The 16919-nt window shown below is 43.6% G+C and overlaps 1 protein-coding gene across 2 annotated transcripts in view; it reads left to right on the top strand.

Moving 5' to 3' along the window:
- LOC128743265 (rho GTPase-activating protein 190) overlaps positions 1 to 16919 on the top strand; it is an 88034-nt gene that overhangs the window by 66497 nt on the left and 4618 nt on the right. Inside the window, exons 5-11 of one of the 2 annotated variants that reach the window (XM_053839848.1) lie at positions 4532 to 4984; positions 5041 to 6539; positions 14901 to 14945; positions 15056 to 15628; positions 15698 to 16098; positions 16160 to 16523; positions 16591 to 16873. In XM_053839848.1, coding sequence (XP_053695823.1) covers positions 4532 to 4984; positions 5041 to 6539; positions 14901 to 14945; positions 15056 to 15628; positions 15698 to 16098; positions 16160 to 16523; positions 16591 to 16873 — 3618 coding nt within the window. The remainder of the gene's footprint in view (positions 1 to 4531; positions 4985 to 5040; positions 6540 to 14900; positions 14946 to 15055; positions 15629 to 15697; positions 16099 to 16159; positions 16524 to 16590; positions 16874 to 16919) is intronic. The other variant, XM_053839924.1, reaches the window with a different exon arrangement.

The following is a 16919-nucleotide window of genomic DNA, read 5'->3' as shown; positions in this document are numbered from 1 at the left end:
ATGCAAAGCTGGTGTTTTAAAGTGCATTTGCATTACCGTGGGAGGTGAAAGAGAAGAGGCACGAAGAGAATCTCTCATTGTTACTTAGGTCCTTTTGAAAAATTACGCGAGAATTCACAGTTGTTTTTGATTTTTGATGAGTTTTGAGATTTTGAGTTTTTAACATCACTGCTTAGGCTTATGCCAAGACTGGCTTGGGCCTGGGTTTGAACTCCAAATTATGCTTGGGTTTTGGATTTGGACTTGGGTTTGGACTTTGTCCAGGTATGGGCTTGGGATTAAGCCTGGACTTGGACGTGGGTTTGATCTGAGCTTGGGTTTATGCTTAGGTTAAGGCCTGGGCTTATGGTTAGGCTTCGGTTCGGGTTTGGGCATGAGTTTGGGCTTATGATTAGGCTTAGGTATGGGCTTGGGCATAGGCTTGGACTTGGACCTCGGCCAGCGTTTGGGCTTGCGCTTGGGCCTGGCTTTAGACTTATCCTTAGGGCTAGGTCTGGGCCTAGGCTTATGCTATGGTTAGGACTTGGGCGTGGGCCTGGATCCCAGGCTTGTAAAATTGCTTCTGAACTTGGATTTGGGGATTGGGATTAGGCTTGGTCATGGACTTGGGTTTGAACTTGTGCTTGGGCCTGGACTAGGGTTTGCGCTTGTGTGTGGGCCTGGGCTTGGGCTTGGCTTTGGGTCTTGGTCTACGTTTGGCCCGTACTTAGGGTTGGATTTGGACTAGAGGTTTGGCTTGGGCTTGAGCATAGACTTGGGTTTGGGCCTGGGCTTGGACCTATGTTTAGGCTTGGGTGTATGCCTAGGATTATGCTTGGGTTTGGATTTGGACGTAGGCTAGAGTTTAAGTTTGCGCCTCGGCCTGGGTTTCCATTGGGCTTGGGCTTGCGCTTCGGTCTGAGATTGGATGTAGGTTTGGATTTGGATTTAGGTTTAGCCTGAGTTTGGGCTTATGCTCAGGCCTGGGTCTGGGCCTGGCTTGGACTCAGGCTTGGGTTTGGGCCTAAATTTGGGGTTGGATTTGAGCTAGAGTTTTGGCTTGGACTTGGTTTATGGTCTGGACTTGGACTTATGCTTAGGCTTGGGTCTTGGCCTAGGCTTATGCCTGGGCTTGGACTTGGGCCCATGCCAGAACCTGAGCTTTGGCTTCGGCCTAGGTTTGAATTGAACTTGGCCTTACGCTTGGGTGTAGGTCTGGGCTTGGGCTCGGCTTTGGGTCTCGGCCTGGGTTTAGTCCTGGACTAGGGGTTTGATTTTGGCTAGAACTTTGGTTTGGATTTGATCTTGAACTTTGTTTGGATTTATCCTTAGGGTTAGGCCTGGGCCTAGGGTTATGCCTGGGGGCGGGCCTCGACCTGGGTTTGAATTGAGCCTGCCTGAGTTTGGATTTGGGCTTGGAATTGGGCTTAGATTTGGACTTGGGTTTGAACTTGGGCTTGGGTTGGGCTTAAAACTGGATTTCAGTTTGAGCAGTTTTGGATTTAGACTTGGACTTGGATATAACGTTGGTTATGCGATTAATGGTCGTTCTCCAACCTTCCAGCCAGACACATGATGTAGCAGAATCGAACGTGTAGCTTGTACGGAGGTCTTCCCATCAATGCACTGTGGTCCAGAAAGACATATTAAGAAGAATAAATTGTGTAATGTAGTTATAGTAGTCGATGGTTTACATGTTAGCAACAAAATCTCATTAAAGCAGAGGAGCGTTTGGTGCGAAAAATGTTAGACTGAATACTAAGAAAATTTCGATCTGCGGCTAAAAATATTGGGATAGTTTGTGGCAGTGGGACTCCAACCCACAATTTCTCGATTAGTACTCGAGTGATTTATGCATTTAAACTATACCACACCCATGTATTAATTAGTTTCAGATCTAGTTTTTGTCCTACCAGTCCAAGCATTCCATCTTTCGCACACATACGCTCCCCCGGTGACGGTTATTATTTGTAGTATGACTGCCCTTTGCTTCTACACGAGAAGATAGACTGTTATCGACTGCAATGTGTAGAAAACCAAGATCTGAGACTAATTAATACATGGCTGTGGTGTAGTTTAAATGCGTAAAGCACTCGAGTACTAATCGAGAAATTGTGGGTTGGAGTCCCACTGCCACGAACTAAACTCAATATATTTTTAGCCGCAGATTGAAAACTTGCCCAGTATTTAGTCTAACATTTTTCGCACCAAACGCTCCTCTGCTTTAATCAAAATAGAGTTTACATTTGACCGCGAAAAACTCAGTATCAGTAAAACGAAAAACAAAATCTCAATTTAGGATGCCGTTTTTTTGGCCTGAGCTATTTTAGGGTGACCCTTAAATTAACCAAGATCCTGAAATTATCTTCAGAACGAAACAAGATGGGAGGATATTTACTTAAGCAGTTTTATAGCTGGAAGTATTTTGAGTAATATTGCAGAAGATGGGATCCCTCTGTCTCAAACCGTTTTCATATTAGGGCGTTTTTTCTGAATAAAATTAAGGTGAATTTGCTATTTTGCGATTTTTCTCTGTAACTTTTTATTTTGCATTTCTCGCCAAACACTTCTTGAAATATCTTTTGCGATTTAATACGACGCAACTTTTGGTCAAAAAAAGAAGCTGGTTATCAATTTTACTTCTACACTTATATCGAATTTTGTGTTAAAAATAGGCCATTTTCATTCTTGGAGCAATGCAAGCCGAATCGGCAAGCCAAAAGAACGTAGCTTACTATGCATGATATCAAACAATTGGAGAAGGGATTTTTTTTCTATCCCAAACAAATCAACTTTGAATTTGCAGGGTTTTAACATTTTTAAAAAGAAAAAAGTGAACGCCATAACTCCGAAGCGCCTTCACTGTTCTTCATCGAACTTGGCGTACATGCTTCTTGACATAAGTGAATCAGCACAGGGGGTTGACAAAAAGGGGGTAGTCGCTAAAAAGAGGGAGAGGTCCAAATAAGTAAATGTGGCTGCGATTATCTTGCATTTGGACCGATAGACTTTGTACAAGTGGCTGAGAGATAAGAGGAAGGGGGTGTGAAAAGATGGGAGGGTCACAACTACGTGGGTAGGTCAATATAATATAAGGAATTTGGCTTTGTTTCTCTTTCATTATAAGGATCTTAGGATAGAAATCAGACCTATAAGTGGCTGTAGACAAAAGGGGCTGATATAGGAGAGCTAATCAAAGGGAGGGGAAAAAATTTGTTTTTCCAAACTGAAAGGTAGTAGACCAAAGAGTAGAGCACCTTCCAGCATTCGACAAAAAGTAGGAGTCACAACGACAACTTGCTAAGTGTAGCTACCAATAACCCTCCCCTCCATTCAAAAATTTTTTCATTACTCTCCCCTACCGTCCAATTTTCTTCCACGCGCGATTTCGTTCTAACGAACACACATGCATAAGTACTTCTTTCGGATTCGGAGTTTTTGCCAGTATGTATTTAGTCATTAGCTACGGTCGTCGCTCTCGCTCGTCATTGCAACCCAGCGGTTGATACCTATCATCACTCCCGAAGGCCCGCACTCTTACCCACATGGGCAAGCGAGGGCGTAAGACGAAGAAAAGAAAAGAAGCGAAGCAAAATCTGTATCTATACATCCCAATGTGCCGCTCGCGCTCGCGAGGTCTGTTGACAGCTCACGAAATTTGCCTTCGGTTAATAAAAATCTTATAAATTCAGAAGGCGGAGAAAAACGTATTACGGACAGACTGCGGGAACAGCGGGACGCTTGATGGCGCTGAGTAGCGGGCGATTTTCAAGGTTTGGCGGTGAATTTCCATTAAAAATACTGCGCACTAGTTCTTGGTCTCTTGGGTTGGCGGATGCGACTCTATGGTTTATAGCTTTTGTCGACTACCGCGAACGTCCACTTCGCGCTGTCCTCAGTTTACTCTGTAGACTTATCTTGGGACAGTGCATAATTATAAGCACTACTTAAAACACTTCCTTTTAGTATTTTTAGCTATCTGGTCGAGTAAATTTTTAAAAACCAGCTTAACCGATGAAGCTTTTAGAAGCACAAGCTTTAAAAACAAACTCCAACCAACTTCCGCCGAAAACAGTAACCGCTTCGTGTGCAATTGGCTTCAGATGAATGGATTTTCTTCAAAAATTCGTGCTTTTCAGTAGAAATTCAAACAGTACCAACTGTGTAGTACTTTAGAAGATACATAGGTTTAGTTAGAATGTAGTAAAGTAAACAAAACTAACAATTCGTTAATCTGTTGTGTTGTACGTGTGTGTGTGTTATTATGTATGATACGAACGCGCGCGTGTGTTTGCGTCTGAATCTAACTAAACTCTTTCTCTTGTATTTACTCCCTGTCTTGGCTTGCATTGTGTTGTGAAAACTTAAAACAATAAAAAACTGTTATGCAAAAAACTAACTAACCACCCGCAAAAAAGGATGCCAAAGAGGTGATTTTGAACTTTAAACATCAGTTTTACCTTAGATTCTATATTTTGAGTCCGATTTGAGTTCGTTTGATTACAATATCCACTTTCTGTGTGTCCTTTTTCGAAACGCAACGCAACAACAGATGGAAGAAGCAGTTCAAGAAGCTACTGGAGGAAACCGGTTACGTAACGCCGGGCAAGCAACTGGCCGAGGTGCGTGTCCTGTTTATGGGACGCGAATGCTTCGAAGCCTTGTCGGAGCATGATTGTCAGCAGATCTACGATAACCACCAGCGGGAGCTGATCGAGACGGCCAAGCACAACTTCCAGGAGCTACTAATGGAGCATGCAGATTTGTTCTACCACTTTAAAAACATTGAACCATCGGGAACGATCACGCAGAACGACGTGAAGGAGATTACCGATGTGCTGCAGGAGGATTTGCGCTACAAGCTGCTCGATCGGCTCGATCAGGACCGGAAGCTGATGCTGTTTCAGCATCTCGGGTTCGTTCACTGTCCGATCCGCGAGCACTGCCCGGCCTTTCCGAACTGCATGGATGCGCTGATCGAACGGATACTAATTGCCAATCAGAAGTGAGTATTTTATGCTTTCGTCCTGTCAGATCAAGTTATAAAATTGATTATTTCAGCCTACCGAACCCTCGTTTTGCCCAAAAGGATGGTCAGCTGCAGCTGAATTTGATCGTAATCGGCCTGGATTACATTGCCAATGATTTCATCGACAAGGTACATCAGCATTGCAACGACAACGGCGAGTACATCGTCGACGGACAGGTCTATGGACTGAACATAGAAACCATCAACCGGGAGAACGATTCCTTCTCGTTCGATCTGGCCTCCAAGGGGCTGATTTGTTGCTACTCGAATAGGCAAACCTTCACCTACATCTACGAAGTGCTCGATCGTCTGCTGGTGGATAATCTGGACTTTAAGGATAGTGTAAACAATTTGCATATTGTGTTTATGAGCGATGAGAAGAACAGCGAAAGTACCCTACAGCAGCTGCAAGCTGACGGCCAATCGTTGGCGGAACGCCTTCACTGTGTCTTCATTGACGAAAATGAATTCTATGCCTCCGGACAGGAGGCACGCTTTGTGGACACCACACTAAACAGTGTGATTGATTCGATCCCCTTCGAGGAACTTAAATACGGCATGAATCTAGTGGACATGCCCGATCTTAGAATTATCATGTGCATTTTTTGTGGCGATCCATTCTCGATCGAAAATCTGCTAAGTTCGATGATGATCGAACAGTCCTGCATCAGCGCTGGAGAACGCAACATTATTTTCGAAATGTTTCTGGGTGACTCCAAGCGACGGGTGGAACTCATTCTGTCCTCCTACCACGGAGCAAACGCCTTTCGAGATGACCTCATCCATGGCTTCATCCTGCTGTACTCGAGCAAACGAAAGGCTTCCCTATCCACACTGAGCGCCTTTTCACTGAACATTCCGAACCTACCAATGCAGATCGTTTCCGTCTCGGAGCAAGGTGGCGTCAACGCTTTCTTCAACAACGAAACCTCGCAGATGCTAATCACCGAGGGAAATGCCATAGCCGACAAGTTGCGTGCGCACTTCGCAACCGCTTCCGACGATGATAACCAGTTTAAGTTTGCCTCGTTTGCACCCTTCCTCAAGGAGGTCTGGGATAAGAAGCCGGAAATCGAACAAGCCTTCAACATGGAGGAACCCCTCACGATCGATTCCGGCGAGGGAACCATGGAACACTCAATGCATCACCACCACCAGCAGGCACCGCAGCCACCACCACGGTACGAGAGCTATCTGATCAATGGTTCTTCGACAACCTACCGCAGTGGCAACCAACATCCGCATCCACATCAACAGCAGAAGATGCTGTTCGATAATCGTTCCATCAACTCGTTGGACGATTTAGAAAACCTAAAACAACAACAGCAGCAGTATTCCAACATGTACTACTACGAGGATAGTAGCGATTTCGATAAGGGTGGAAGTAATCAAGGATTTCAGATTTATCCACCACCGACCACGCCACCAGAACCGGCTCCGCCCGATCATCTGCTGACACCGTCGTCCATTCTACGCCAGCTGAAGGCGAACACGGTGTCACAGTCGCAAAGCAGTCTCGAGGAGATTAACTGTAAGTATTTGTCTGTAAGGATAAGGATGTTACTGCACTACTCACTGGTGCTGGGTTGCTTTTTGAGGATCAAGGGAAAGTTTTTTGGTATTGGTAAAAACATTTTTTTTTTAATATGGTTCCAGTTCGTGGTTTTCTACAGGTACGAAAAAAATCTCTTGCGCCGAGGCCTTTGTTAAATTTAACTTCCCAAGCAGCAATTTAGATTTCATAACAGTCTTATAAGGGCTTTAATGACCAAAATTGGTCATTAAGAGCGCAATAAACTTTAATTTGTTACTTGGGTTACCTTTGTTAAAGTTAACTTACTGCATTAAAACAGTATGTAGTTCTAATTTCTAATCTGCTAGCGTAGCTGTTTAAATAACTGCTGCAATTGAGTGGTTTTCGTGCTTGAACCCCTTACGTTCTGATAGTATAGCGGAAACAAAAGGTCGAGGGTATTCACCGCTTCTTAATCTCGATCCCTGTCGAAGATAGCTCAGATGGCTTAGCTTCCTCTAGCACCCCCGCTCCCTCCCTAGTTACGCCAATGCTAATAATTCGATCGTACCTCCAACATTGCAGTCAACTCAACTGTTTCGCAGAATTCATTGAAAAATGACAAATTTGCCGGTCACAGGTTACTGGCTTGAGGTACGCCAGAGATATTTTCATAAATTAGCAAACCTGAACTGAAGCGTTCTGTAAAACTAAAAAATGTAGGATGAGAGCCATTGAACTTTTTTCCGGAAAGCCAAAAAAACATCAACGAGAGAGTTAGGAGAATAAAATTAAGGGGAATTTTCTTCTAACGTTTTCGTTTTGAGATTTTGAGTGACTTTTCATCTAAAAAATTGGTAGTAGGAACTTAAAAGTGCGTTATTTGTCAAGAGAATCATTCAATTATCGGTGGCAAGCAGCCAAAATTGGTTGAATTTTTTACCCAAAATTTGAGTTTGTACAATTTAAGGGTATTATAAGTAGTTTTCACCAAGTTTTAGCTAAATCTGACCTATTTATCAGCTAGAATCATTTAAGAGTGTGTGTCAGACGATAAATCGATCGACATTCAGGTGGTGTGTAGTTGGTTCGTAGAGTGGTCCTCCCAACACCTCCCCCTCTTAGAAGAGATGATACGGCTGACGGCTCATACCTCACATGTGGTGTTCTGACTCTAGAAGACTGGCGACACTTAGACCGCAGAATTCCAGAAGTAGGTCTAGTGGAATTTACGTTGTTCTGAATCATATCGGTCCAGCATAATCTTCATGTATCCTCTGCCAAGGCTTTTCTGGTGCTGACCAAGATTCCAGGATGGTTTTATTGTTGGTCTTGGCTGCTCTCCAACATTCAACGTACGAACGCTGGCTAATCTGCTCGTCGATTGCATGCCAACAGACGTAGTTACGTGCTACGGAGCGCATCCTTTCTACTCGCGGGTGTCACTTGTGTAGAAGGCAATTGGAATTTCGTTGGAATCACTAAGTCGTTCTCCGTAGGTGAGACAATCGGAAACAACGGATCGACTGTCGCGCCGCTGATAGAACTGCTGTAACTGTGGATCGTTGAATTTGGACTGATCGGACGGCCAAACTGTTTGGACGAATCGCTTCACCTGTTTCAGGACTACGTCGGACTCTGTTCCAGCTTGAATCATCTTGAACGTAACGGGGAGAGCTTTCACTGACTGCTTGACGATGTCTTCCGTGGTATCTTCCAGGTCGATCGATGCGATGACGTAGTCTTCGTTCGGATGTGGATGTTGATCAGACATGATAGGATAGCTGCATAGCCGAAACTTTCTGTAGGGGGAAGTCGTGTATGGACAGACAGGCTTCTAAGCCCGGCCACCGGCGATTTCTCAAAAATAAAAAAGTACAAGGATCCATGCCTAGTGGCACGGTCGCAGGCTTGACGTAGGACTCCGAATGTAGAGCAATTCGTCTTCCAATGCTAAAGCCGGTGTTTTTTGTACGAATTTCATATAGATAGATGCCCAAGTTGCGCATTAAAGGATTGTGTTCTTACATGTGAGAAATTCATAATTTCAACTTTTCAGCTAATTTAAATGGTGGACCTGAAAAGGTCCGTTTGTCAATCTCGAATTCTCAAATTTCCGACTCGTGGTTTCCATTTTCAACTTTCGTACATCAGATAGGTTATTGGTGTGTGGATTATGTTTATGTTTGTTTGTTGTGTGTTTATGTTATGATGATGTTATGCTAGCTGCTTGTCGATGTGTCGCCAACGAAAGCCGCTGACCGAATGACGATGCGCACCGTAAAGCAAGCAATGTTTCAAATACAAGCTTTAAAATTATGTCACGGATGTGACTCGAAAGCTGCCTGCCCGATGTGTCACTAACCAAACCCGCTGACCAAATGACGATGAGCAGTAAAAGACAAGCAGAAGCAATGTTTCAAATGTAATCTTTCCTGCCGATGCGTCGCGACCGAATGACAATGAGCAGCAAAGGCAGGCAGAGGCAAGCAGAAGCAATGTTTCAAGTACAACCTTTCCTGCCGATGTGTCGCGACCGAATGACGATGCGCAGCAAAAGGCATAGCAGCCAATTTGACGCATCTGCTCACACTGCGAGTTCCATGCTTGGATTGTAGTGCGTGAGCGCTAACGGTGACTGAAGAATTTCACGGAATCGGTTGGATGACCGCTGACATGCTTCCGACCAAATCCACTTGGCACCAGACTTCAAGAGTTGATACATCGGGATCGGCATCGGATCGGCACCAAGATATGAACGGAAGCGGCAGCATGGTAGCGATAGCTGAAGGGAATGCCAGATTTGCCTAAATATTCCACTGCTTCCATGTTGAACCTGCACTTTTCAATTCGCACTGTAAATCCGTATGCTTCCAGACGTTGAAGTACTCGTTTCAAGTTTCGATCATGTACTTGTTTCGTACGTCCTCCCACTAGCACATCATCCAAATAACTACAGGCTCTGCTGATGCCATTCACACCACAGCGTCCATGATCTGCTAGAAAGCACCCGGAGCTGACTTGATTGCAGACGTGAGTATTGCGGAATAGACCCTTGTGGTTGTTGACTGTCAGGAGAGGTTGATCTCGGGGGTCCACTTCCACTTGAAGATAGACATCGGATAGGTCCATATGACTGAAGACGTTAGATCCGGCCATCTTGGTAAAGATGTCTTCTGGTAGCGGAAGCGGACACCAGTCAGTCGGACTTTTGTCTTCGTGCACTTTTTATTTTACATGCGTAAACTTTCGGAAACTGGGCTTGCAGAAAACCATCCATACGGCGGGGCTGTTGGTAGGATCCCAGAATGTTCGTCGTGCGCTTAGGACCATCTTTTATGGGGTATGTGAGACAGTGTATGGAGGAGAATGATGAACCGCGAGCTGGCTCTTCGGCGATCCCAGTATTCAGACAGGCGCCAAAGTTGGTGGGGTACAATGGGCGGGTCATATTGTGAAAATGCCGGCCAACAGCCCCGCAAGAATGGTGTCCGCCTCAAATCTGATTAGTACTAGACGCAGAGGTGTGCAGCGTACTAGATCGATGGTTAGACCAAGTGGAGCAAGGCCTAGAACTTGTGGGATACATCGCACCTGGATGAGTAAGTAAGTAATCAAGACTGATCAGCCAAGCAGATCATTCCGTACAATCGTGAGTTACAGCAATTCGATAATCGCCGAGAATCACTCGAGACGTAAAAACGTGTTCACATTGCGCTTTTGCTGGACTATTTGCTGTTGGTAATGGATTCTTTCTCCATGTGGCCCGAGATAGTTTTTTCGCTAGGTATGTCGGAGCTGTTGGCATCTGATAATGGTAACCATTTCAAAAATGCACAGTTTGCACAGTTCTGTGCTCTGAAGGGCATCTAACACAGCACCACGGCACCTTTTCACCCACAGTCAAATGGGTTGATGGAATGGTTTGACGTTAAATAGAGGGATTAAAAAGACTTAAAAAGGGAAAGGTCCAGTCCACCTCAAGAGGCACAGGACCACTGTTTTTGCTGACGTACCGAAGCACACCAATCCGAAAACTGTATGCGCAGTTTTTCAATTTTCGTGAACTGTTGTTCAGCCGTGAAAACAACGCGATTTTCACAGATATCTGCCCACACGAGTACAATTGCTGCTCTCGCGAGGGTGGGCCCATAACCTTTTGGGCCAAATCGGATTTCTACTAATCTATTATGCTTGTCAACGGTCAGGCCAACTGCGCAGCATGTATCGCAGAGAGATTCCCAAGGAATCAAGTGGAACCAGAAATAATTCCTAATTCGATAAAACTCCTTCAAGGGGAAGGAAGAAAGCGTGGACCTCCCGTACTAAACTCTTTCCATATAGATAATGATTTATTTACAGACGTTGGCAGTATCTTTGCTAATTGGCATTTAGACCATAGGTCGGTCTGTAATTGGCTAAGGATATAACGCCTTATTTTGCTCTCTGAAAGTAGATTTCCCATAAAAGCATAACTGTCCCTTATGGAAAAACGTGAGGTGTGGGAAAATGAGATTGAAAGTGACTGAAAGATTTATATGTTGTGCGTCATTATACAATGAATTATTTTACTTTTTTTCGAAAAAAACATCACGTTACACTAGTAATGGAACTATCCACATAAATTTTGTTGTAAAATTAAACACCAATGCAATTTTTTTTTCAAAATTTCGAAGATGGGACAGTTATGCTTTTATTTACAAACGCAAGTTGCTAACTAAAAGTATGTATGTCCCATATTTTTTCAAAAAATTTTATCTCGAATATCTTCGATCTTGGTCTCGAAATCCTAACCAAGGCTATATAAAATGTGTATCACGAATATTCAAAAAGAGCAGCCATACAACGGCAAATTTGATGAAGTTCGAGCTTCGAACTGAATCGGAATACAAAATCCGTATAAAGGGCATCGTCAAAACGGAGAAAGGAGTTGCTCTATTAAGGTGAAATTAGTCGTCATCGATTCTGTAAATTTCAAAAAGCAGTTTTTTTTTAAAAAAAATCTGTTCCTGAAAATATATTTCTCTGTGTTCAGATTGGCAAGAAGAATGCAGAAATGTATTCATTCTATAAACTGAATCCCGGTTTTGGGCCCAAAAACTGCTTCCGAAATTGGGCTCTCCAACGAAAAGTCAGTTACTGCTAGTTTCCCGTTAAAAAGTCTTTTCCCGGTCACCGCCGAAGAAAATTCTGCCTGTTAAAGCTTTGCCAATTAAGGAAAAATCGTGGTCGAACATTGAAATAAACTTCTAAACAAATATTACTGTCATATTTCTTTCTTTTTTTGTTAAGTTGTTATCGTACTCAATAGAGGCGGAAACTAAGAGAATATTATTTTATCAAAGCTATTATAGCTGGTTTATGGTTACCTCAACTGGCAAAAAAAAATGTTTATAATGGACAATATCATAATGAGACAGTTATGCTTTTATTTTTCGTATGGGCCTGAACAGTCCATATTTTGTCCATACAGTTGATATTTTTTGGAAAAATTTTCAAACAAAGTCCGTCTAAATTACAGTTTTTTAGGTGAATTAGGATATAAACAAGCTACTTTCGTGCTTTTCTCAAAATCGACAAAAACCCATAAGGGACAGTTATGCTTTTATGGGCAGATAGTCTACCAAAATATTAGTTAGAAATAATATAACACTTGAAAATAAAGTGTGGTTCAATGCACAGTGGTCCAAACAGCGAAATACGTGGTCGTGTGATATTGCACCGAAACGTGAAGTTTTTCGCATGTAGTGTCTTTAGGAGCATTTCTTGGTATAACAAGCCCCTTCTTGTGAGAGAAATCTTTGGGTGATCAACTCCCTTAAAAGTGAGATACGAAATTTATTTTCTCGTATATTCGACATAAAGATCTGGTGCTTTCGGTGAAGTTGTTGTGAATATTAATACAAACAACTTTGTCAAAGACACCATACTTGTATCTCTTCATGGAAATTCTCTATGAAGCGTTATTCGTGGACTGCCCATGAATGGAAGACAGTCACATGTATGTATGTATGGGGGTAGCCACCATCACCTTAAGGGTTTCCCATTGTATGCAAGTAGAATTACTGCAGAATCGAATTTATCTACCTAGCAACTTTCATGTCAATGCTGTTCGTGAGGACCTAAAGGGGTTGGGTGGATCTATATAAGCAATGTCACCTATATGATTCCACGGGAATATAAGACACTCCTTCCAGCATAGACTTCTGGTTTCCAGATACATAACCTCGCCGTGCAAACCAATCTTGCGTGATGATTTGTATGCTCAAAGGGCGCGTCAAAATCCTCTCCGACCTTATTTGACTTGGACGGGTTACCACATCCCTCATCCAGTCTTCGATTCATTCGATACCCTGATGCTCCTTCCCCTTTACAATAATGATGGTATATGGCAATGTAATAAAATATGTTTTATATGTATATACAACATTATATGAAGATATATGGACAAAAATAGAACAATCTGACCAGTAGTCCTTCGAATGGAATAGAGTTGCATCATTTGAGTTTACATGAGTGCTTCCATTATGAATTTAATTTTATCTTCTGGTATCCATGAGCATTATTTAAACTTTTTTCGGCCCGAGTTTTCAGAAATAATTAAAATAACTTATGTTAAGCTTACCTACTAACAATGTCGTGTGGCTCCGCCGTCATCCACAAACACGCAGTTTTGAGATCAGGCAACCGGGAACCACCCATCATCACACATTCTAGCTTGGCTACTCAATATAACATTACCGGGTAAGGCCACATGGAGCCACAATGTTGGACGCTTCCTCATTTGCCGTCGCCATTTCATACCCAATGAGAGACAGTTACATGTGCAAAAACGTGCAACTGCGAAAAACGATGTTGAAACCGCGATAATTTTTCTTTAATATTGAATCGATTTTAGAAACGAAACGTCCAAATCGTCATAATATCACTTGAATGTACATAAGAGAATACTTTTACAAGCAATTGGTTCACAAGTGACGTAAAATTTGTTCCAAAACTTGAATAAGCAAGAAGAAACGCATAACAATCGCAGCATGCGTTGATCCTTGCGTTGCCGGTGACTCGGCAGTATTTTCAAGACCACATGTCGTTGTTTTAATTCACGTGCTTGTTTGATTTAATTGTTTAAAGTGTCCGTTTTCGCCCAAATCTCTTCCTAGTCTTTTCTCCTTTTATTTGTACTTTATTATTTTGAGTTTATAGTGGCGTCGCGTGATGAGCTTTGTTTGGCTCAGAAGCTGGTCGCTTTCCTGTATGTTCGGAACATTCCCAGAACGTATCCAAGTGTGACCAATGTGATCTTGGGCACTTTTTATGACGACAAATGAACTAGTGCGAACTAGTTTTGCAATTTCGAGTACTTAGAGATGTCACATGTTCTATTTTAGTTGTATTCTGAAACCGATCCCCGTAGAGGTATCCGGAACGGTCCCGGACATGTTTTGATGTGGCCAATGACGCCTTGAACACTCTATACGACTACCAATAGCCTGGTTTTGCAAATTCGTATACTTATAGGTGTCACATAATGGGTTTATTGGGATTCAAGGTGCTCCAATGTTCGAGTTCTATATATTCCGGAACTTGTTCCCGCTATGACTTCGGAACCGTACAACATCCGATCCAAATTCTCTTTAATAGTCTTCTTCTAGGTTATGAAATCTTCCGCCTGGTAGTTGTTGCAGTCAAATCGGTCCATGCATTTCCAAAAAATGATCCCAAAAAATTGATGTTTATTGATATATTTTTACTACTGTGACTGTTATATACGTTTATTTGTAATATGGGACTGACATAGTTTGATATTTTTTTTCCACATTTTGGGAACAAACATAATTTTTTTGTTTGAAATATTGAAAGAATAAATAATTTAATTTTAAAGATGATTCCCAGGTTTTTTTCAAAAGTAACAAAAAGTCAAATGGGACTGTTATGCGTTTTTGGGCAGAAAAGTCGTATTTACGATAAACTAATTTTTATTCTGACTTACTAGTAACGCGCGCTCAATAAATGTAAAGCTTCGTGACAAATTTTGAACAGGCTGCTGTGCACAGTGTGCCGCAGGGAAGCAAGCTAGGATCAATATTTTTTACTGTTTACCAGTATGTTCTTGCTATCTAACTAACTTCTGCTCAATTTATGTCAATGCTTTCAGCATTTTCAAAATAATCAGAATATGCTCAGACTTCTGACTCATAACTAACGTCCAATGTTATTATAAAATGTGAACAGACGTTAAGATTTTATGTATCAAGCAACCTTGCACCAAGTGCTTCACTGTTCAATATTATACTGTACATCATAATAATTTAACCACAATCATAAAACAAAACTAACCACGGTTGGGCCTTCTTTCTCTTTCTGTTACTCTACTACCAGCCGACGTCAGCGGATCCAAGGACTCAATCAACACCTACGACTCAGGTTACTAATGGCATCTTTTCTTCATTCAATTTTACTAATACAATTCGATTAATATCTGTCTACAATATTATTTAATCACCCCCGCTTAACACCAAACTTGATTTCTGCAGGTTGGCTGGATGACGGCTTTCTCATTCCGAAGCAGGATAACAAACAGAACGAAGACATCTGGAAACAGGTGAACGCTCACCATGCGTTCACGACCGGTCGGAGACCGAACCAGACCTCGTTCGCGAAGAAAATTCGCCCCAAGGGCCCGAGCCAAACGCTCAAGCAACCGGGCAAGCTGAACCTGAAGAGCTTCGCCATCGTCAACGAAGCGATCGCCCGGATGAATCTCGGCCAGTCCGACGGGCAGGCCCAGCTTGGGATGGGCGGTGGCCAAGCGCCTCCACCGATGACCGAGAAGGAGAAAAAGAAAGCCAAGAAACTGCTGCAGCAACAGCTGGAGAATGCTCCGCTGGCAGCGCCCGAGGATGACAGCGAAGATTACGAGGACGAAGCGGGCTACGAGCAGATTAACGATGCATTCAGCGATGCCGTTAACAATGTGGCGAGTCAATTATTTACCACCTTTTCCGGCGGGCAGCGGGTGGTCGTCAGCGCAGCCGATGCTGCGCAGCGTGAGGCGATGGAACTGGCCGGAAAGAACAAGCTCCGCCAGCGGCGGGAGAAGGAACAAAGTGAGTTGACTTTATTTGAAAGCTAAAATATGAGTTGTAATTTGTTTACGGTTTTTTTTGCGTTTGAAGTTTTTAACATTCCAGAGTATTCGGATTCGGAGAGTGATTCCAGCTCGCTGGAACGCAAACGCTCGACGGACGGTTACTCGAAAATCAATCGTAAACCACAGACACACAAGCGGCACCGTAAGAAGCGTACCGCCATTCCGGTGCAACCGCCGAAGATTCCTTTGGGTCCGTTCGGTGGTGGACTCGGTTCCACTGGGGCAGGTGATGGTGGCGGCGGCGGCGGTGGTGGACCACCGATGATGGTAAGCCTGCCGGGCGTTGGTGGTGGTCCGCTCGGATCCGCTCTCGGCATGCCGATGATGTATCAGAAGCTCAAGAATGAAAAGAACATCGGAATGGATCGGCAGGAGGATGAATCGAGTATCGATGTTTCCTCGCCGAGGGATAACAATTCGCCGATTGTGAGTTTTGTTCAATTCCTTAGCTTGAAATTCTAAATTTACGGTCTGTTTTTTTTAATAGTTTGGCGTCCTGCCTAAGATGGGTGACCGGGAAAAGTTGATCACCAAGCAGAAGAACTGGTTCGGCAAGGAGATCGACAGCAGCAAGAGCAGCTCCAAAGACTCGAAGGATTCGGACACCAATTCGAAGAAAACGGCAGGCCGTGCCGGTAAGCTAACCGGCGGTAAGAATGCTAAAAATGTTCCTCCCATTCCGCAGCAACCGTCGCTCGCGAGTTTTAAGCAGTCGGACAAGAATCTGGTGCCGCTGTTCGTGGAGAAGTGCGTTCGATTTATCGAACTGGAGGGACTGGATTCCGAAGGAATCTACCGGGTGCCCGGTAATCGGACCCACGTTGATTTGCTGTATCAGAAGTTCGATGAAGGTAAACGGGCTCTGTGGATTGTCGGTCAGTTTGATTTGGGTTAAGTTTTGGTTCTTTTCGATTGCAGAAGTTGATGTGGACATCGAGAAGTTAGACATTCCCGTGAATGCGGTGGCAACGGCACTGAAGGATTTCTTTTCCAAACGGCTGCCGCCGCTGTTTGCCGCCGACATGATGGCCGAACTGGAGGACATTGCCGGCTCGCGGCCCCAGCAAGCCATCAGCAGTCACAATATGGACGTGGTGAAAACCGACCGCAGCTGTCGGCTGATTGCGCTGCGGTCGCTGCTCGGCCGACTGCCGCCGAGTAACTTTGCCATTCTCAGCTTCATATTTCAGCATTTTGTGAGGTGAGTTGGGGTTTGTTTTCCTTTTAATCTGGGTTTTTAACAACTG

The sequence above is a fragment of the Sabethes cyaneus genome, chromosome 1 (genome assembly GCF_943734655.1).
Source record: "Sabethes cyaneus chromosome 1, idSabCyanKW18_F2, whole genome shotgun sequence".
Classification (NCBI taxonomy): domain Eukaryota; kingdom Metazoa; phylum Arthropoda; class Insecta; order Diptera; family Culicidae; genus Sabethes; species Sabethes cyaneus.
Note: the sequence above shows the minus strand (reverse complement) of the source record. Positions and strands in the feature narration are given on the sequence as shown.